The 23,191-nt window shown below is 42.1% G+C and overlaps 1 protein-coding gene across 3 annotated transcripts in view; it reads left to right on the top strand.

Annotated features, from left to right (window-relative positions):
* LOC140393710 (AMP deaminase 2-like) overlaps positions 1-23,191 on the top strand; it is a 190,094-nt gene that overhangs the window by 97,894 nt on the left and 69,009 nt on the right. For all 3 annotated transcript variants that reach the window (XM_072480020.1, XM_072480019.1, XM_072480021.1), the window contains exons 2-3: positions 19,446-19,579; positions 23,047-23,177. In XM_072480020.1, coding sequence (XP_072336121.1) covers positions 19,446-19,579; positions 23,047-23,177 — 265 coding nt within the window. The remainder of the gene's footprint in view (positions 1-19,445; positions 19,580-23,046; positions 23,178-23,191) is intronic.

Raw genomic sequence — 23,191 nt, forward strand, 5'->3', positions numbered from 1 at the left:
GAAGTATTTAGATAAGCACTCGAAATGCCATTGCATACAAGACTATGGGCCAGGTGCTGGCAAATTGGACTATAGAGTAGATAGGTGCTTGATGGCTGGCATGAACACGATGGACCAAATTGCGCACAGTTACTTTCTTGACTTGATGCACAGAATTGTTTTTCATGCAGTCATGGCAGATCATTTGTCCTGATGCGTTATGGCACCCTTTGATGCGCAGAGTAACAACTCGGGGATCAACTAGTCTTGTCTATGCTCTAAAGAGGAAGACCGGCATCTGTAATTCTCCAATATGTACTGGGGAAACGGGAGAGGGGGCTGGGGAGAGGACTCCAGCTTCTCATTTCTCAAGTTGCATCAAATTAACTTTCTGTGCTGTTGGTGAGAGCACGTGGGTGGAATTAAGACAATTAACTCCAGCTTGACAGGAGATTAAATTTGCAATCATGACCGCATGCCTGCCTTATGATTTCCGACGAACGGTACAAACCTTGCATTGTTCTGAGTGCATAATTGAAGTGAGCTGACTATTTTCCTCCTTCATTTTTCTTTTTCAGTTTGGGATTTGTTGAGGGGCATACAGAAAAACATATCACCCATTTTTAAAGGTGTGTCTACAGTAAAACATTCGGAGTAAAAATTAACAAGCCCGCATTAATTATTTGAGTCCCGTTTGTCAGTTCAAGCATTCGCTTTGGATCTTGATTTTGAGTTGGGAGTTTAGAAATGCAGTTGCTAATTTGGAATTAAATAATACTGTGATATCGGAAATGTTTACCAATCTTTCTATGTGTTATATTAACAAATATTAAATCACAGTGTGATTTTTGAATACGTTTGACCAACTGGTTCAGCTGAGTTGATTTGTGAAGGTGTAATTTACGCAATAATAATTGCAGAAGCAGCTTAGTTTCAGGTTTTGTTTGGTTTAGCAAATGTTGCACACTGATTTGCACATATTATAGCTGCAACACTTGTCCACAGCAGTTCATGAGCCCATGTAACGCAAAATGGTGTTTCCAACAGATACAAACCCCAATATAAAAATAAAAGTTGGTGTAAATTACAAGGCTTATTATGAAATATAATTATGCGGCCTTGATGAACTCGAGAATGCTTGTCTGCAGTACATCCCCAGGCAATCAATGTATTCAAAAGAAACTAAGAAAAGCTGTCAATGTTGTAAATTAAAACACCTGTCGAAGGTGCACAGCTCATCGGTGTCTGTAGATGGATGGATTAAATGATCGGGTGTGCAACTTTTCATCAGTTTGTTTTTTGAAAATTGGTGTTCAAGGTTCCTGTAGTATAGGGTAATTATTTAACAAGACAATGGGAAATGTAGTAATAATTAACAGTGGTGCTCCACATTATGCAGCTGCAGCCAGTAATCTTGTAGTTCTGGGACACCTGTTAATGGTATCAATCCGTGCGTTTTCTTAGGCTCAGAATGTTCATTAACAGGAAAGGACTCAAATGGTTTCCTTTTCATATAGATCGTCTCTACTTATGTGCTTGTGGATATACTTGTCAATTCCTTCTCTAACTGAATTCTATCTTCTTTCCATAGTACTGTAGCTCTATTGTAATTGGTATCATATCAATATGGACTTTTTTGCGATAGGTCTCAATATTGCTGAATTTGCTTCTTTATCCTGGTGGCAGACTTGTAGATATAGGTTTTTTTGATGGACCACAAGTCTATCATTGTAATAAGGAGTCAAATTTAGCAACTTACAGTTGCAAAAGCACATTACTCGTTGTTCGAATCCATTTGCACTGTCTTTGTCAATGGTAACCTTTCCTATTAACTCTCAATCTATTGAGCAGGAAAAAAAATCCACCTGATGACTCTCATCACTCTTCAATTTCTATGGGTGTATTTTCCTCTTGTATTGCAGGCTGGAACTCTTACTACAACTTTGGATACAAGCTGCTCACAGATTTGAATATTAATAATAAACTGAGAGTCACTAACATCTAATGCCAGAGTATAAATAAGTGTATGTGTCTCATCAAACTGCTGTACCTAAATGCTTACAAGGAAAATCTGCCTCTTCATTTTTAACTAGTACTGTAACTGCGTTGCGATCCCGAATGAGACCCTCAGTTTTGTTACCACCCAGTTAGGGACTCGTAACTTTAATTCTACAGTAGATTAAATGTGAATTGCCAGGCATTTATTAAGAGAATAAAGCCATAATATTACACCGTTTTAAACAAATAGAAGAACATTTAATGTACAAAAGTCAGCACAGCAAACCATCATCACTTGATAGTCTACTCTTAACATCCACATGAATATGAGGTGAATATGATTCAAACCACACACTGGTCAAACACCAACTACAAACTGCACATTAAACTTTCTCAGCAACCCAGACATCAATGATCACTGTGTGTCACAAAGTCCTTCAAATTCAGCCCCTGTCCTTCAAAGAGCTATTCCAACCCTCAGCCAAGGGCAGCTCTACTCTATCCGAGTTCCATGGGTACAGTCCTCATCAAAAGGCAAACTATTCCAGATCTCTCCCAGATCCAGCCTTCTCAACTGTCTTTTCCAGCTAAGATGACCTACTGCTGAGATTGCATCCCACCATTGGCCAGACTACACTCCAGTATCTAAACACGGGCAACGTACCATCTCCAAATCCAGACAGCTGCCAACAACTGCAGTTCATTTCACAGTGGACAACCATTCCTTGGCTGCTCTGAGCCCCAACTCCCCAACAACATGGAGATATCGACTGACAAATTTGTCTATATATGTGTTTCTGGAACATACCTCTTCATTCACCTGAGGAAGGAGCAGCGCTCCGAAAGCTAGTGACATCGAAACAAACCTGTTGGTCTTTAACCTGGTGTTGTAAGACTTCGTACTGTGCTCACCCCAGTCCAACGCCGGCATCTCCACATCATATCTGTAAATTGGTTAAAGAGCAAAGTATAGTGAAATATGGTTAGGTTATGTATATTAGAGCTGAAATATCATGAACCTCCTCAAGCAAACTTCCTATTTGAAACATCTGTGGATTTTCTTAACATAATGGAGAAATTTGACATTCCACAAACATAGAATGAGTATGTCAGGGCCAGAGAGATTGTTGCACCTCATTTAACAAGCTGTAATGTTTTTAAAAGTGGAAGTTTAGGCCAATTTAAATGATTTTAGAAGTGACCTATCTGTGAGAACTGAAGAACGCTGTGGAGGAGCAGGAGCAGAGAATCTGAAAGCAAAACTGTTGGATTGCCACATTTAACTGCACATTAGTGGATGCGGGAATTTTCTGGACGTGTCAATGTTCTAATGGTCATGAACATCAATGATTTTACTATCATTACGTTAATTAAATGATAAAATTACATTGTCATGTAGAGAAAAATCTAATTTTATGGGTGTGGGGAGGAAAAAGTAATCAATGTTTGTAAATCATGAAAGGAGTTGATAGGAAGGGAGTAGTTACATATTCATTGATCCCTGAAGGTGCGGAGCGCTGTAACCAATCACCATTGTCAATGTACTCTTGTCGATTATTCTTTTGTCTAGTATGTACGTACTGTGTACTTCTATTGGCCGCAGAAAAATACTTTTCACTGTACTGTGACAATAAATATCAATCAATCATTCAATTGTTGGGATGCAATTCTGTTGGAATGACAGTTTCAGTATATTAACCCAAATGTTTTGTGATTTTGACCAAGGAACATCATTAATCACCTGATTCTGTCGTCACCTCGCATGCTTTCAAGGTGGGATCACTCTAGGGTGACACTGTTTCTTCCCCAACTTTCAAGTTATATTATTGTCAAGCTCAATTGTAGCAAGGATAAGTCAAAGCTAACTTGGTGCAGACTAGGTTCAAAACTTGGACTTTGTTTGTTTGTATAGTAGAGCGCTTAGCAAGCAATGTAGTAGTTATCCACTTCGCCATCATGGCAGTGATTTCTTCAGTCATCTGAGTTAACAAATGAAACTGACTGCCACCTAGCACAGTATCAACTGATTCAACTGTATTCTCAGAAGGGAAAATAACAGGTCCTTTATCAAATAGGTTATAACACTGCTGCAGGAGGGAGATGAAAATGATTCGTGTAGACCCTAAATTATGACGCCTATCAAATGTGAGTGACTTGCTTATACCAAACTTGGTGGACTCGACCATTTATTTTCCTGCATCTAGCCACTAAACTCCCCTTTGTCCCTCTGGGTTTGACCATATATTTTCAGCATTGTGCCCTACCTATGTTGCAAATGACTCAATTTGTGTTGTTGGATCTAATTAGAAAATTGTTGATCCTTAGCAAGTCATTTATTTTTTAATGCAAGTGGTGTAGACCAGTGTCGCAAAAGAAGAACTTTTGGTCAATTTCTTCTTTTGTTTGATTGGGGGAGTGACAGAAAAATGAAGACACAAACTGGATATGTACAAAATGCTTCTCCGCCGCGAGAGAGATCAGGTGAAGAGTCTGCCCAGGCTGTTCGTGTGCACCTCTTTGTGCCTAATTGGCATTGTCAGAGGACTCGGCAAACTTTTGCTTCCTTTGCCTCATAACTAAAATGGTTCCCACTTGGTTTGACTTTCCAGGCAGTGTAATTGAATTATAATTTATGAAAGGCTGTCTAATGGGTAGTTGGGAAGAAAATAGAAACGTGGGATTCAAATTTAACTGATCTTTTAGATTACTGGAAAATGGTACAAAATGTTAATTTATGGATGGCACTTCGTATAAATATTTAAAAATAAATCTTGAAAAAAGATCAAGGTATGCTTGATATCAACAACACAGTAATTTTGAATTGGTTGTGGCCTGCATTTTCTATTCTTGGTTTACACAATGGGAGATTCAACTTGGAATTTTATTAACAATTCTAGCAACTTGGCATTGAACTTGTATTCGAACAGAGTGAAGGTGAAGACATTTTTTTCTTCTTTGTACCAAGTTGTGTTTAGAGACACTTGTCCTGCTTCATTGTGGAGCTCTTACCAACCTTTCTTGTCACATGCCATTCAATTAAAGGTTATTTGTGACAAACTGCTTCTTCAAAAGTTGGCATTAAGGATTTTGCTTTTGGTGAAATCTATTGGAATTAAATAATTCCTCTTTTGAGCACCCCAGCTCTAGTAATGTAAGTGTGATAACCTTAAAGGCATTGTCTCATGCCACATATTGCAGCAGTCATCATTTTAAAATTCACTTCAGTCGTACTTTTTTATAAAATTCACTTCAGTAGTACTTTTTTAACTATAAATTTAAGAGTACCCAATACTTTTATTTCTAATTATGGGTCAATTTAGCGTGGCCAATCCACCTAGCCTGCTTATCTTTTGGGTTGTGGGGGTGAAACCCACGCAAACATGGAGAGAATGTGCAAACTCCACACGGACAGTGACTCGGGGCCGGATCGAACCCGGGTCCTCAGAGCCATGAGGCAGCAGTGCTAACCACGGTGCCACCGTGCCGTGCCAACGTCAGTAGTATTTCTGCTGTTGTGTGAATGTAGTGTTCAGCTCAAGTGACAGACAAACTATAAAACAGCGTGTCATTTTTATCTTTTGGGAAGCTTTGTGCCTGCAAGCTCGTATTTGTTATCACATGATTGGATTGGTGTTTATTGTCACGGGTGTTTATTGTCACGTGTACCGAGGTACAGTGAAAAGTATTTTTCCGCGAGCAGCTTAACAGATCATTAAGTACATGAGAAGAAAAGGGAATAAAAGAAAATACATAATAGGGCAACACAAGGTATACAATGTAACTACATAAGCACTGGCATCGGATGAAGCATACAGGGTGTAGTGTTAATGAGGTCAGTCCATAAGAGGGTCATTTAGGAGTCTAGTGACAGTGGGGAAGAAGCTGTTTTTGAGTCTTCATGCGTGTTCTCAGACTTTTGTATCTCCTGCCCGATAGAAGAAGTTGGAAGAGTGTGTGAGGTTACTGTTGTTCTTCGTTCATGAAATGGAAATTGAGGTGCAATGCTAACCTGTGTTGGTCAGTGCTGATCTTTTATTTTTCCAGCCTATAAAAAATGGTCGATATTTTTAATCTAATGATGATATCTTACAAACTCTGGGTTGTAACTGATCTACGGAAAAAAAATAGAAGTGCCACATATCCCTGGGATTACTCTGAGCACGGTGATTAGATTTAGACCATTAAAATAAATAACGGACGTATCCCTGTCCAGCAGTCTGATGGGTGATATTTAAAACATCCTTGTTATGTTTTTGCTACTGTTGAGTAAATTTATAAAAGAAAAGGCAGCTGTCTGCTTTCTATGCACTGTGGGCTGTTTTTAAATGTTTTGAATCACAAACCGATCTAGTCATGTTAGCATAATAAACATGATGGTCTTCAGAAGATTTGCCTATGATGGGCATACGTTTTACAGATTAAAGGGGCAGTGGATCTGAACAAGTAGCTCAGAAGCTCTGAAGATCATAAAATCATAGAATTTACAGTGCAGAAGGAGGCCATTCGGCCCATCGAGTCTGCACCGGCTCTTGGAAAGAGCACCCTACCCAAGCCCACACCACCCTATCCCCATAACCCAGTAACCCCACTCAACCAACACTTAAGGGCAATTTTTGGACACTAAGGGCAATTTATCATGGCCACTCCCACCTAACCTGCACATCTTTGGACTGTGGGAGGAAATCTGTGCACCCAGAGGAATCCCACGCACATACTGGGAGAACGTGCAGTTCAACACAATAAATATGATCGAGGCGGATCAACAAAAAAAAAGGCCGGCGCAATGGTTAGCACTGGGACTACAGCGCTGAGGACCCGGGTTCGAATCCCGGCCCTGGGTCACTGTCCGTGTGGAGTTTGCACATTCTCCCGTGTCTGCGTGGCTTTCACTCCCACAACCCAAAGATGTGGTGATGAGGTGGATTGGCTACGCTAAATTGCCCCTTAATTGGTTAAAAAAAAAATTAGATACTCTAAATTTATAAAAGAAAAAAAATGAAGACAACAAACATCCATCCCAGTTAAGGATGGAAAAAGGCAATTCATTTACTCCCATGAATAGTGTTGAAAGTAGTTAAGAATGAAGCAGAAAGAGACCTAAGCCTTGGCAGACTCTGCTAAGCAACATGTCCAACAAATGCAGAGCAGCAATGAACAAAACCAGTAGAATGTTGAATGGCATCATGACACAGAACATAAGCCAGCGAAAACCTTCCAACTGTGGCGGAGGTCTGGCTCCAGCCGTGTTTTGAATACCGAGTTCCTGTTGCTGAGATACAATTTCTAATTGCAGATTGTTTGACCATCAATTCCTCAAACACTTAAGTTCCTGTTTGTCAACCTTTGATGCAAAGAGATTCATCACTGGGCTGCTCATCTGCATCTCAAAATGGTTCATTTCTGATATACCGGTGGAGACCTAGAAGTAGTTGCAGCAAGATCAATAAAGGAGATGGAAGAAAATAATTACTACAACTAAGAGCTTCAAAATTATGCTGGAAATACCCTTGGTTATGTTTTCTCTCCTATATAGCAAATAAACTGCTCTTTAGCTTCCAGGCAGGGGTGACTGATGGGGGTGGGGGGTCTCTTGAGATGGGGGTCTCTAATATGGGGGAGCTGTGGGTGGGGATCGGGGCCCTCTGATGGACCTTGGGGGCACCAACATTAAATGCTTACTCCCTTGACCCACCGCAGGGCCTACCGCGCAAGGGCCACGCTTGCAAATACTTGCCCCAGTGTATGCCTGCATGAATACCAGCCGAGAGGCCTGGAGCATCACAGGGGCCTGGAGACTTGGGCTTCCAGTCTGTTAAGCAGATGCAAATGGGTTCAAGTGACCTATTTGATCCTTCTACTGGCGCAGGGCATGTAGCCCGCCGCTGCTAGCGGCGGAGGACCGGAGCATCGGATTAAGCGCTGATCCCATTTTTATGCCTGGCACTCGAATCTCCACCGGATCAGGAAGTGGCGGGCAGCAGAGAATCCACCCCGGGATATCTTGTTTACTGATTTTATTACTATTACATGTTTTTACCTTGCTGTCAAATATTTGGTTTATTCTTTGATTCATGGTAAGTTAGTATGTTAGATAACTAGTATATCCAAAGCCTATGCCATGCGTGCAGTAAAATGTGTGATAATCTTGATGTTTGTAACTGTTTTGGAGATTGGGGATGTGAAGACTGGTGTTTTCTTTTCCTTGCAATATTTGTTACACTTATTCTGCTATTTTTCTACAATTATACCAACTTCTTTTTGGTGTCCCATTTAACTGTGTAACCTCTTTTGACTTGAGTAAAAGTACAATATTCCACTTAGAATGTCTGTAGTTCCAATCTGATTATTACATTTTGTTTACCCAAGTACTTTATAAACCAATAGATGGCATGTCAAATTACTGACATCCATATGATATATATTTCTATGGCTCGATAATTAAGCTACTATGAATTGGGAATGCAAATGTCCTTGAGTCTGTAAACAAAAAATTAAATTTCCACATTGTTTACTTATTTGCAGCCAAACAATCCCCATGTGGAGCAAAATATTTTATGACTCACATTAGCTGCTAAATGAACATTTTTAGGTGCAAAGACAACAATACAAGTACATTAACAACTAAAATATAAGCAAAAAATATAAGCAAAAATGAAGCATAACAGTCGGCTCTCAATTTAATTTGGATATCTGGAGGCATTTGGATTTTCCATCGTTTCCACTGTGGATGTCATTTGAAAACCTGCATTATTTTTATATTATTTTAACAATGCCACTTTAAACATTTCAATTGTATGACATGCCCCTTCCATCCAACCTTGGGCTATATCTTCCCTGCCCAGCAGCAGTCCTGGTATTTTTAAAGATCTGTTGCCTTTATCCCTGAAATTAGCAATCAGACACTGCAAATTGAAACATTCACTTTTGAGGATTGTAATTGATGTTTTAAATTAGCTGCTGAACAATTGCAATGCTGAACAGTGATTTGCTGCATGGAACTATAAGCCATGTGTTATTGGCTAAGGTCTAAGTAAATGATGATGAAATTGTGATCCTGTCAGACTGAGCAGATTACTGGTGAGTTTAGAGTAATATTACAAAACAAGCAGTTGTGGGAGATAATTTCATCAAATGAAACAGATCTAAATCTGTTTTCGGAGTCCGAATACAATTCTTCTAATTTTGAAGCACTATCTTAGAGGATGAAAAGTTAGGAGATATCGCTTTGTAAAATGTGCAATGTTGTCGTAAATAAATATAGTACCGCTGCACATTGTATTTCGTATATACTGTGTATTTAGTATATACAGTATCAGGAGATTCTGAAATATATGGAAAGCAATATATTTGTTAGTTGCAAGTTTTCCTTTCAATCCTTTGTTCTAATTTGTAATCCAGGCTAGCAGGGCAACAAGCGATCAAGTTGCTGGACTGTATTGGTTACAGTATTTGCTACATACCTTTGTTTTGAAATGTTATCTGTGCCGACTGATGCTAACTTGGTAACCCATATAAATTGGCTGGACTGACAGAAGATCCCCATTTTGGAAAGAAGCTGATTTCTTTGTAATCATTTTGGCTGTTAAGCCATGGAGAGACGTTGGTTCCGGAGGCAGTGGAGATCTGGCAGCCTCTTGAGTGAGAAAAAGTTGTTAGAAATGAAGAATGGGCAAAGAAGTGATCCCAGATTGATTGTGGTGCTTGATAAATAGGAGGAAGCTTGTTTGTGATTTAAGGAACTACTGGACTTTTTAGCTCGGAAGAGAAACCAATTTGAATTGAGGCGGGAGGTTGCATTAACTGCAACACCCGCTTGTCAGCCTAATTCATTCCAGGTTATTAGAACTCTCAATTCCTCAAATACTTCAGTTTCTGAAGTTGTCAACCTTGATGCAAAGAGAGTCATCACTGGGCTAACCTGGGATATCTTGAGGATGCAAAAGATGCAAGGAACTGACCACTTTGAGAATAAGTTAATAAGTACTTGCTCACTCTGGTGTGATAATTTGATAAAGGGAATGTAGCACAATCACTCACGAGATGAGATGCGAAGGAGTCAATCGATGGCTTTATTACGCAGACTTGTTCCCCAGCAGCACAGTTACAGAATGCGGGGCTGCTGGGAGAACCCGGGCTCTTATACTCCGCCTTACTGGGTGGAGCCAGTAGGTGGCTGATCCAATCGGGACCCGGCGTCTATCCACCAATAGCCCCTCGGCATCACAGGGTACCGTGATACCTCTAATGCATACCACTACAGGGAATATTTAGCCTATCACAAAGACATAACTCCTAGAGTGATATCCCACAAGACGAACATTTGTCCTGTTGAGTTTGTGCTGGCTCTAGGACTAAATCTAATTAGTCCCACTTCTTTCTCTGCTCTTTCCGCTGAACTCAGCTGTCCAATTTTTTTTTTTTAAATTGCATTTGTATCTGTGTGCACCACCCATTCCGGAAGTGCATTGAGTGGTGTCTTTTATTCTTTTTATGTCGATTTATTGGGCTGTTCAATTTTTTACCAAAGTTTGCATCAAACAGACAAAAGCAGAAAGATAGTGATAGGTATCAATATTCAACAGGTACAGCACAAAACAATAGTCCTTACATGATTGGGAATAAATAAGACCGGAAGAGTCAGGGACAAAATCCTCAACAAGTTCCTTCCGCGGATAAATGACCCGTGTGCACCCAAACAGGATAAAGGCAACGTTATAGACCTACATCGCATCCGTAGCTCCAAAACAAAGTGACAGAAAAAAATAATAATACCCGAGACCCCCAGTGCTAAGGGGAAGTCGGCTGAACACTTGCAGTGCAATTTAAATTTTTCTCCAGATCCAGACCGGGATAAGGTAGCCAACCTATACCTTTGAGATGGCTGAATGACAAAAAACAAAGAGGACCCGGCACAGCCAAGTCTTAATATTCAGCCCAGGGACTCCCATAGAAGAAGTCAAGAGCCAAGAGCAAAAACCTGAATAATAATATTATTTATTAGTACCTCTACAATCCCATCTCCCAGTCTCAGATCAGAAGCAAATCCGGTCACCGGACCATCAACACTAGTAACGTCCTCAAACGGGCAACAGAATATCATGGGGTCGAGAACCAAAAGGAATATGAACTTGTCCCAATCGTAAAATGACGGAAACGCACTCCAGGATGGGAGGGCCATCAGAGAGACCAACAACCCCCAGTGCTCAACAGGATACTACACAGTCCACCTGGGCCTGAAGAAGAAAAAGGCGCAACCAAAAAAACAAGATAAGCTCTCACTGGGGGGAACCTCCCTCAAAACATAGCAAGGCCAGAACTAATCCTACCCTCCTCCCGCTCCGGCTCTGCTCCCCACAGGATACATTAGGCTAAAGATAACTTGTGCAAATCATGAATTCAACCTTCAGCTTAACATGATATAAACTTAATAAATCAGGATAACCAGCGATGCAGTCCAGTAGTTTCTTAAATAAGTTGACAATATTAACAGGCAACAACATAATGATCAGGGAGTGAAGTCCACAATAACAACTGAGATGTGAAGCAATTATCAGGATAAAGACTTAATCTACTGGCGCATGAAGAAAGTAGAAATCCAGGATAAAGCAAAATCATATCTGGCGAACATTCTTCAGGATCTTCCAAGGATTCCAGCGATTTAAGCTCAAAACCTCATTGTTTCCAACATGCCATCTCACCCAAACCCAGGCATCTAATGACCCAGGCTCCAGTGGGGCTGGGGGTGACCCGACGGGCTCAGCCATCCCCAACTCCTCTTAAACCGACATCAGGCACAGGACAACATAGGACCAGGGGTCAGAAGGCCAACCTAACTCCAGGCATCAGAGATGGGATTAAATGTGCTCCGTCGATCCACCAAGGACAATGCTCTCTCCATTGCAAGAACTTCCTCGTGCACCTCCCAACGCCTCCAGAAAGGCGCCGTGCAACTCTTGAAATTGGATTCTGATGACCTGCCCAGCAGAGCCCAGACATTCGGATGGATCAACATCTTTGCTGAGCAGCCATCATCCATTGGAAAACGCCACGTCACCAGGGCACCCTAATGAGAAGACCCATCACAACTCCTCCCAGCCGCTTTGAATCAACGAGGATTCAAATATTTCGTTTCTACTCGATAGTTCTGAAATATGGGCCAATAAATCTCAGGGCATGGTATGTCTGCCAAGAAAAGACAAAAGAAATGCGCAAACGGATTTAATATTGGGTTTGGAGGCAAGCAGAGCTGGAGATTGCGAAAATGCAGCCGCTCCCGAACTGTATTTTCAATACCCTGTTTATACATTTATTTATCTTTTCTCTTCATTCTTAACCTATTGAAGTGAACCGCTCGTTCCATTTTGAAAATGTAAACAATACCTTGAAACGAAATGAAAATCGCTTATTGTCACAAGTAGGCTTCAAATGAAGTTACTGTGAAAAGCCCCTAGTCGCCACATTCCGGCGTCTGTTTGGGGAGGCTGGTATGGGCATTGAACCCGCGCTGCTGGCCTGCCTTGGTCTGCTTTAAAAGCCAGCTATTTCGCCCAGTGTGCTAAACCAGCCCCTTCTACCTTGACAATTCTACCATGTAGCCATGTACCATGTAGAATTGTCTTTTGAAAGCTTAGAGGAAACACTGCATTGTGTATGGTATTGGATTACTATCTACATCACAGCTGTCCTTAGTATCTTCCAGTTTGGGCGTTTATTTTTAATAAGACTGAAAACTTTTGTCGGCCTATGGTCAGGGATTGACTCTGCAAACATCAAAAAGGGAATATCTGCCCCTTACATGACACAATTCAGACGTCTGTGTCAAGTTGTGTACTATTTTTACTCTCCACCCTTTTTTGGCAGGTTTACCTCCTCTGACATTGCTCACTGAGTCAGACAAGATGTTGTTCATGAGGATAAAAGCGATCAGTGTTGAAACATAAATATATTGACCCAAATTAAAGCTGATTTCCATTTGGTGGTTAATTTCTAGAGGCAGTCCCAGATATATATGACATGGGTGGTGCCTTAAGTCTGTCTTGTTGCCAGTAATGACAGAGCATTGAATCTTGATCATTTTGTGGGCAGGCAGACTAGAAATATTTTCAATTATTTCATTTTTTTGTGGACACATTTTTGAGATAATTACTGGAAAGCAATTTAGTCTTTTTAACTGAGAATTTTCTGCAAATTGTCGATGCACATTTTCAGTCTTGACAATCCATAAATATTTAAATATTTATATATCTTAAAATGTGGCTCGAACAATTCCTTCTTGTTTGCCTGTTCTTTCTCCCTCTCTCGCTCTCCTAAACTGTCTTTCTCTCTCATGCTCTTTTTGTCTACATGTCTTTTTCTTTCCTCCTCTCCTGTGTTACTGTCATACTGTGCTTTCATTTTATATCTTCATTTTATTAAAGGCTAGGATGCATGTGCCAAGTGAAGTTGGTGTGTTAGGGCAGATCAGTTTGCCCACACTGGTAGAGTGTGTAGATCTCGTCAGTACTGCCAATGATGCAGGTTGCATGGACTGCACAATGTGATCGAATCTTGGCAGCACTCAGCTGGGTTTTGGATTTTGCGTTTTCGGATTTAGCATCACACGAGGATTCTGGCAGTGTTTGAGGATGTGGAACTTTTGAAATAGCAGGACTGGGACACTGGTAGTTTGTCTCTCCACCTGGTCCCCCAGGACGGACTGACAAGAGTTGAACTCGGGCTAGAATATACCCAGTCCGAGTGTATGGAATGGGAGGGTAGAGGGAAATTGTGCAGCTTCAATCACAGCTTGTGATCCCTGCCACGGACAGGATTATGTCTGGGCCTGGGATGATTCAGAGATGCAGCATTTTTGAGAGGTATGTTGTAGGCTTGTGTAGGTGAATTGATCTTACTGTAAAGTTTGGGAACTCCCAACTTAATTTTTGACTGAAGAGACCCCAGCTACCCTGTGAAGATTGATTGAATGTATAATACTCTGGCTATGATACTGTTGCTGTTCTCTTTTACTCGTATGGCCTAGGACGCAGTTCTTATTTAATGTTGAGGTTTAAGAACCATTCAACAGCTTCAGCTGACGCAGTGTGAATGGTTGCGATGTCACTAGAGATTCAATATGTGGCCGATGGTCTGTCTTGGATGGTCACTGTCACAATTTTATCTGTTCCTCATGTTCCCCTAAATGAGCAAGTAGCCACATCACCCCCAACCCTCGGCCTAAAGTCCTGAAACCCTAATAGTCCCTACTGGAAGACACTCCACACCCTACAAACTGAGCACGTCTCGAAGGTACACCTCCTGGATGACTGCAAACATCACCAACCACCGCCGAGTAATTGTGAAAATTTACTCACAATCTTAAAACTGCTTTGTAACACAGGAAAAAAAACAGGATGTTATTAATAATGAGCTATTATTTAATAGAGACAGATGTTTTCAATCAAAACTTTAGAAATCCCAATTAGATAAGAGAATGAGGCATCCTGATGAGGCAAATGACAAGGAAACCAACAGGGTTGTCAATTGACATCTGTGGCGTATTAGCAGCTTGTGCTTACAGTATATTCCATTCGCTTCCCCTAGCCCTGTGTTTAAATATAAATTGGAGACCATGAGCACAGCTGCTGCGTTTTCTCTGTATTCTGTTTCATCCCCACTGAATTTCAATTTAGTTTGATTTAATTCAGCGCATTCTCTCTTTTTCAATTTTCCTATAATTACAGTAAGCAGCTGGTTACTGTACCAGCCAAAATCTAATAAATACCGTAAGCTTATTTGAGATGGTAGGAATGAATTTTGTTGCTTCGGAGTGTGTTTTTTTTTTACTTTTTTAATTTACAGTACCCAATTAATTTTTTTCCAATGAATGGGCAATTTAGCGTGGCCAATCCACCTACCCTGCACATCTTTTGGGTGCGGGGCGAAACCCACGCAAACACAGGGAGAAGTGCAAACTCCACAGTGACCCAGAGCTGGGATTGAACCTGGGATCTCGGTGCCGTGAGGCAGCAGGGCTAACCACTGTGCCACCGTGCTGCCCTGTTTTGTTTTACTTGATAAAACTATTTTAAAGGCTATATCTTTCATATGCTGTACTTTGTATCTATTGTGAAAGTGTGAATGAATCACTTTCATCCCCTTGTTGGTAGGCCCCATTTGTGTAAGCAAGAGGGTGGGTTGTTCAGCCTTTGCCAGTGCTGCTTTCCTGATGGTCACAATAGTACCAGACATTTTCTCAAAATGGGAAATTTGACAGACTTGGTGTTGAGTCACCCTGACAGAAACCCTTTGTAAATCTCATGATGTTGGGTGCAGTCTGTAGGAAACGCTTTGATTGCTCATGACACAATGCTTGAACTTCGAGAAGTCTTTCTGGACCAGATTATAGAGTTAGCCTGCCTATTAAAGCATGAACTGGTGTCAGCCTGTGCCTTTGATTCATTTGGCTTTGTGCATCTACATCTCTGTCACCAGTCACTCCTCATCAGCATTTTTACAATCAGCAATGTATTGCAAAAGGCATCTTCCTCAAAACTCTGCCCGACTGCCTGGTTCTCTTAACGGCAAATACCTTGGCTGTTTACAAATCTAAAATGTTTTCAGTGCTATTTATGACAGATGTTTTTATGAACAATCTTATCTAATTGTCTTAATATGAAAAAGGAAATTTTTATTTGAATAAGGTATTTTAAATATGCATTCTTCAAGTGTACTTTTTTCACGACCGAAAAGCAAGCTGATTAGATTTTTATTCTTTATTTAAAGGATAATGTTAAAGGTTTTAAAGGCTAAACTTTCACATTTCAAATGGTTTGATTTCCTTGGTCACCCACTGGGTTCGTCCAAAATGCAACCTCCAGTTGCAGTATTTCCAAAAATAAGCACACTTGTTCAATTCCTTCCAGTTTGCTTCTTTGCTTTTTGGGAATCTTTCTCTTTCAAAGGATTTGCAGCAAATAATTCATCTTTCATTCATTTCCCTTTCATTATCAGGAAGCAGATAGCTATCTTGAATTTCTCCAACAAATTCCGTGCCTTCTCTTCTTCAACCCTCTTTCCTCCTAGCTCTGCTTCTCGTTAGCTGGGTTCGGACCCTGCCTTTCTCGTCTTTGCGGGCCTGGTCAAAGATAGTCACGAGTTTCATGATGTTCTCCAGTCCCACTGATGCTAATTCACCAACAGCAGGGGCCTGGCGATGTTTTAGGATTGAAGTAGCTTTTCTCTTAGATTCCTCTTCCATGCGAACACATTCGTCGCTCTTACAAAGAACAAACAAAGAACAAAGCAATGTACAGCACAGGAACAGGCCCTTCGGCCCTCCAAGCCCATGCCGACCATGCTGCCCGACTAAACTACAATCTTCTACACTTCCTGGGTCCGTATCCTTCTATTCCCATCCTATTCATGTATTTGTCAAGATGCCCCTTAAATGTCCCTATCGTCCCTGCTTCCACCACCTCCTCCGGTAGCGAGTTCCAGGCACCCACTACCCTCTGCGTAAAAGAATTGCCTCGTACATCTACTCTAAACCTTGCCCCTCTCACCTTAAACCTATGCCCCCTAGTAATTGACCCCTCTACCCTGGGGAAAAGCCTCTGACTATCCACTCTGTCTATGCCCCTCATAATTTTATATACCTCTATCAGGTCTCCCCTCAACCTCCTTCGTTCCAGTGAGAACAAACCGAGTTTATTCAATCGCTCCTCATAGCTAATGCCCTCCATACCAGGCAACATTCTGGTAAATCTCTTCTGCACCCTCTCTAAAGCCTCCACATCCTTCTGGTAGTGTGGCGACCAGAATTGAACACTATACTCCAAGTGTGGCCTAACTAAGGTTCTATACAGCTGCAACATGACTTGCCAATTCTTATACTCAATGCCCCGGCCAATGAAGGCAAGCATGCCGTATGCCTTCTTGACTACCTTCTCCACCTGTGTTGCCCCTTTCAATGACCTGTGGATGACCTTAATTATGAGATAAGAATTAATGCATAGATTTTGGTGTCAGTATGACAGCAGGTTTCATGGCTCGAATTAGTCCCGAAAGACGTGCTTGTTAAGATCCGTTGGACATTCTGAATTCTCCCTCTGTGTATCCAAACAGGCGCTGGAGTGTGGCGACTAGGGGATTGTCACACTAACTTCATTGCAATGTTAATGTAAGCCCACTTGTGACACTAATAAAGATGATTATCATTATTATTACTGAGATGCCAATCGTCCAGCAACTTGTGGCGAGGTAGGAATATCCCATGAATTGCGAATCGCCGCATGTTACTGAAAACTTATATCTTGCAAAAGCAGTAGCCCATCTTCAGTCCCCCGCTGAGTTTCATGAAATTGCTAATTTTGCACATTAATTGTCCATTAACCTAGTCTGGTAAGTACTAGTTGCAACTTACTATGACAAAGTATCTAATTTTTACACACGGCTGTAGCTCAAGTCAGCTTCAGGTGCCTTGACACTTTGTCTTGGTGGCACCAGGATCTCTGACACGTAGCTTTGCTGAAGACTTGCAAGAATCCTGTTGCTAAATATAGCAGCCAGATCAATAATAAATGAATGCAGCTGCTGAATTGTGCCACTGCAGCAGTATAATGGCAGATGGTCTGTAAAGAGAGAAAGAAGGACATTTTTGTGTTTTTATTGTTGGCACGCAGCCTGCCTATCCTCCCCACGCCTTTTTCTCACAGTTGCAACCACATGTAAATGCAATTCAAAAGGTTGGCTGTGGCGTTGACGAGAATGATTTTTTTCTCATGTAATGCGAAGAATAAATTAAGTTGAAGGACAAAATGCTGGCGAGTAAATAGACTAACTACTGGGCAAACAAGTTACCTGGTGGAGAATTTTCAATAGCTTGGCTTCAGAGAATGTTGAACATTGTGATAAGTTTTCAGATACTGTTAGGACCTCCTGGGCCAGTGCGGGGTCAATTCCAGCCCCTCTTGACCTGGAGTCACAACACAATTGAAATTAACAATTAATTCTTAGAAAATACCCAAAGTCTCTGGTCTTTGGCTGCCCAATAATTACTGTCACCGGGTTTGTAAATTTAAATGCAATTAATTATTATTAATAACCATAACGATAAGTAAATAGACAGCAAATACAACTGGTTAACTAATCCTAAATAATTAATTATCCAATTCCTAACTATCCAATTCGTCTTTAACTAGCCCTCACCCCACACAAGACAGACAAATACAGAGGTGAAAGGGGTGTGAAGAAAAATAAAAAGGCTGAATTTCTCTGTTAGCGATGGATGCTTTCCAGCACACCTTTCTTCAGTCTAGGCCTTCAGTTGGGAGGTTTTTGCTTCCAGTCTGAAATGGTTCTCACTGTAGATTCATCCAGGTCTCAATGGCCTCACTGCAGGTTCAGAGATTAGCAGCTAGACAGCATTTCTGGAGAAAGGGAGAGCGAGACAGACAGCAGCTCTCAGCTTCTCCTCTCAACGTCCAGGATCCGACTGTCCCTGGGTTCTCTGAAAACCATCCCACGTGGGTAGGACCCAATCACAGCCCGTCGCCGGGCAGAATATGGGACTGGGTTCTCCGTTTTGGGGACTAAGTCCCCACGCCGTCGTGAAAACTGTGGTCTTTTACGCCAGGAAAACTGGCCTCAAAAGGCCACAAATTCACCGTTTTGCTGGGAGCTAGCAGGGAGCCGTCGTAGAGTTTGCAGCTCTAGCTGCCGATACGGCCCCCTGCACATCCGGGTCAGAGGCCGCACATGCAAAAACGTTTTGAATACTTGATACTACACAAATCTTTTCAAACTTCATATCCAAAAGAAAGACTAGTATTTACATAGTGCTTTTCATGACCACTGGGCACAAAGTGCTTTGCAGACAAAGAAGTGTAGACACTTTTGTAATAAAATGCAATCACTTTGTGCACAGCAAGCTCCCACAAACTAGTGTGATGATGGTGTTGATTGAGGGATAAACATAAGATAACACGGATAACTCGCCTGCTCTTTTTCAAAATAATGCCACAAGATCTTTTGAGAGGGCAAATAGGGCCTCTGTTTATCATCTCATTCAGAAGTTGGCACCTCCGACAGTGTGTCACTCCCTCAGTACTGCACTGGGAATGTCGGCTTAGATTTTTGTGCTCAAATCCTGTGGGATTTGAATCCGCAGTGATTTGATTCGGAGGATAGAGTGGACAATGTTGAACGATGCACCACTTTATCCAAAAGCACCTGTTCGTGATAATTGCTCATCATCTGCCGACATGAAATTTTATATTGAAGGCTATTTTGAAGTCAATAAAATTTGTGATTCCACATTAACTCTGCTAAAGGAAATGGTAACCTGGACAATTTGAATGTGATGAATAAATGATCAGCTGTATTGTATTTTATTCATATTTCATTCTAATTATACCCTATTAATTTCTTTTATTTTGAGGTGAGTCACTACTGCAAACCTTTGATCGAAATTTCTTTATTTGCTTACACAGATGTGTGCAGCAAGACAGGGACCCTGAAGCAAATTCATTGCTCTCAGTCACTTCCGGGAACCCCACTCTCTCTCAAATCTTTTCCTATCCAGCTCCCCACATCCATGGATGGAAAGTACAAGGAGATCGCAGAGGTGAGTGATACCTTTCAGCAACCGAAACCTCTCTGATTTTGTTACAGGCTGTCTTTTCCTCCACCATTGAAGGTGGTCAGCGGAAATGCTTTCACCTAATCTTTCTGTAAACAATTTATTAAAAAAAATAATGGATACATTGTTCGTCAAGTTTTGATCAAATGTATGTACCAAGGAGAAACTAACTTGTTTTTGGTAAAAAATGCATATAATAGAATCATAGGCTTTACAATGCAGAAGGAGGCCATTCGGCCCATCGAGTCTGCACCAGCCCTTGGAAACAGCACCCCATTTAAGCCCACACTTCCAACTTATCCCCGTACCCCAGTAACCCCACCTAACCTTTTTGGACACTGGGCAAATTAGCATGGCCAATCCACCTAACCTGCACGTCTTTGGACTGTGGGAGGGAACCGGAGCACCCAGAGGAAACCCACACAGACACTGGGAGAACGTGCAGACTCCGCACAGACAATGACCCAAGCCGGGAATCGAACCTGGGAGCCTGGAGCTTTGAAGCAACTGTGCTAATCATTGTGCTGCCTGTTGTTCGTGGATCCTTGATCCTGGAATCTTTTTAAAGGACCATTAACGTTCTTGGATACAGGCAGCACGGTAATACAGTGGGTAGCACTGTTGCTTCACAGCGCCAGGCTCCCAGGTTTGATTCCCGGCTTGGGTCACTATCTGTGTGGAGTCTGCACGTTATCCCCGTGTCTGCGTGGGTTTCCTCCGCTCCACTTTCCTCCCACAAGTCCTGAAAGACGTGCTTGTTAGGTAATTTGGACATTCTGAATTCTCCCTCTGTGTACCCAAATAGGTGCTGGAATGTGGCAACTCGGGACTTTTCACAGTGACTTCATTGCAGTGTTAATGTAAGCCTACTTGTGACAATAAAGATGATTTTAAAAATATAGAATGTTGCGAATTGTCTCAGCTACTGTAGGGGAATTTGTCAACACTGCCAAAATGCGAGCAGAGTTTTCAGAGCAGATTGTTGGATGTGAAATCTCTTCACTGAGATGGAAGCTCTTCGGATTTTTTTTTTCACCTTGTTAGTTACAGAGCAGCTTGTTAGTTACAGAGCAGCAATCAGGCAGGCCAGGAATCAGGCAGGCCTAGTTGAAAAACCTCAAGAGTTGTAATTGTAATAAGTTGACTGAGGATGGCAGATGTATGCACTGTACTGAGTGCTCTCTTCACTTCTTTGTTTACATTTATCATATATCCAATGTTTTCATGTGTGGAACAATCTGCCTGGACTTCATGCAGAACAATACTTTTCTCTGTACCTCAGTACACGTGGCAAATCTAAATCTGTGGCTGGAATCATAAGAGATGGGTTTTGTTGGTGAAGGTGTGCTTTGCTGGTTGTGTTTGCATTTAATTAATTAGTTTTTGATGTAGAGTCACTTCAACCAATGCAGGAGCCAATTTGAGAATAGCAAAGAAGAAAAATGAACAAACTTGTGCTTTTTGATTGTTATTTTGAGAGAAGAATGATGGCCTGTAGCCATTAAGAGAACGCGCTGCCTGTAAACCATACCAGGGATCATAGATCATAGAATTTACAGTGCGGAAGGAGGCCATTCGGCCCATCGACTCTTCACCGGCCCCTGGAAAGAGCACCCCACTTAAGCCCACACCTTCACCCCATCCCCGTAATCCCACCTGACCTTTTTAGACACTATGGGCAATATAGCATGGCCAATCCACCTAACCTTGCACGTCTTTGGACTATGGGAGGAAACCGGAGCACCCAGAGGAAACCCACGCAGACACGGCGGGAACGTGCAGACTCCGCACAGACAGTGCCCCAAGCCGGGAATCGAACCTAGGACCCGGGAGCTGTGAAGCAACAGTGCTAACCACTGTTCTACCGAGCCGCCCTTATGGGATGTTGCCCACACATCTGAATAAGGCGACAAGACCTCCTTTAATATCTATCTGAAAGACCCCACTTCTGTCAATGTCAGACTGTTCCTGCAGGAGCAGATCAGTAACTGCACAAATGCAGTGTTTTGTTACACCCCATGCCTACGTGGAGCATCACAGGTTGGGGTGGTCCAGCTTTCCTCCCCCCTCCCTTTCAGCCTAATGCTTTATGGCATACAGAATGCTTTTCTGCCTTCAGTCTGTGTCCTTTCAACTTCAAAACTGCCACCCTCTGCCTTCTCCGCAAAATTTCCCAGTAACTGTCCCATCTCATAACTCGTTGCCATCTCAAGTCTTTGAAGTTTTCACCTCGGTGTTTTACCTCCCTCACTCACTTTGGTTCCCTTCATTCAGGGTTCTGCCTAGCCTGCAGGATCGACATTCCTTTGTCCTTCACAAGTCCTTTATAGCTGTTACCTCATGTGTTCTCTTTAACCTCACATGTAGCATTGGACACAGGCAACATCCAGCTCCACCCCTCAGCTCGACCTTACAGATAATGTCCCAGACAATACCATCGCTGTTCTTGGGTATGTCCTGCCTCACCAGCAGGACAGACCCAGCAGAGGTGGTGGCACAGTGCTATACGGGAGGGAGGGAGATGCCCTGGGAGTCCTCAACATCGACTCTGGACCCCATGAAACACGGCACCATCTTAAACATGGACAAGGAAACCTCCTGCTGATTATCACGTACTGTAATCCCCCTGCTGATGAATCAGTGCTCCTCCATATTGTGCACCACTTGGAGGAAGCATTGAGGGTGGCAAGAGTGCAGAATGTACTCTAGGTTACGCCAGGGTCACTCATGTCCTGATCTCATTACAGCCTTGGTTCAACCATGGACAAAAGAGCTGAATGCTAGAGATGAGGCGAGAGTGACTGCCCTTGCTATCAAGGAACCCTAGCAAAACTGAAGCCAGTAGGATTGGGAAAAACGCTCCACTATTGGAGTCATACCTGGCAAAAGGAAGATGGTTGTGATGGTTGGAAGTCAATCGTCTCCGCTCTGGGACATCACTGCAGAAGTTCCTCAGGGTAGTGTCCTAGGCCCAACCATTTTCAGCTGCTTCATCAATGACCTCCCTTCCATCCTAAGGGCCATCCTAAGGTCAGAAGTGGGGATGTTTGCAGATGACTGCATACTGTTTAGCCCCATTTGCGACTCCTCAGAAACTGAAGCATCCATGTCCAAATGCAGTAAGGCCTGGACAATATCTAGGCTTGGGCTGACAAGTAGAAGTAACATTTGCACCACACATACCAGGCAATGACCATCTCCAACAAGAGAGGATCTAACTATCATCCCTTGACATTCAATGATATTATCATCGCTGAATCCCCCATTATCAACGTCCTGGGGTCTATTCTATGACCTTTTTGATGTGTGCGCAGTATGAGCCCATATCCGCACCCCTCCAAAATTATTCATATTCTTTGTAAATAATTATTATCCTGCTAATTTCACATGCGTCTCTTAAAGCATCAGACATTTCTTTTTTATTTGTCCTTGTTCCTTATTTATTACTTTAGGAGCTGTTCACCCGATCTCTGACAGAGAGTGACATGAGGACTGCTCCTTATGAATTTCCAGAGGAGAGTCCCATTGAACAGCTGGAGGAGAGACGGCAACGTTTGGAACGACAGATCAGCCAGGATGTGAGGTAAGCTGAATTGC

The sequence above is a fragment of the Scyliorhinus torazame genome, chromosome 17, assembly GCF_047496885.1.
Source record: "Scyliorhinus torazame isolate Kashiwa2021f chromosome 17, sScyTor2.1, whole genome shotgun sequence".
NCBI lineage: Eukaryota > Metazoa > Chordata > Chondrichthyes > Carcharhiniformes > Scyliorhinidae > Scyliorhinus > Scyliorhinus torazame.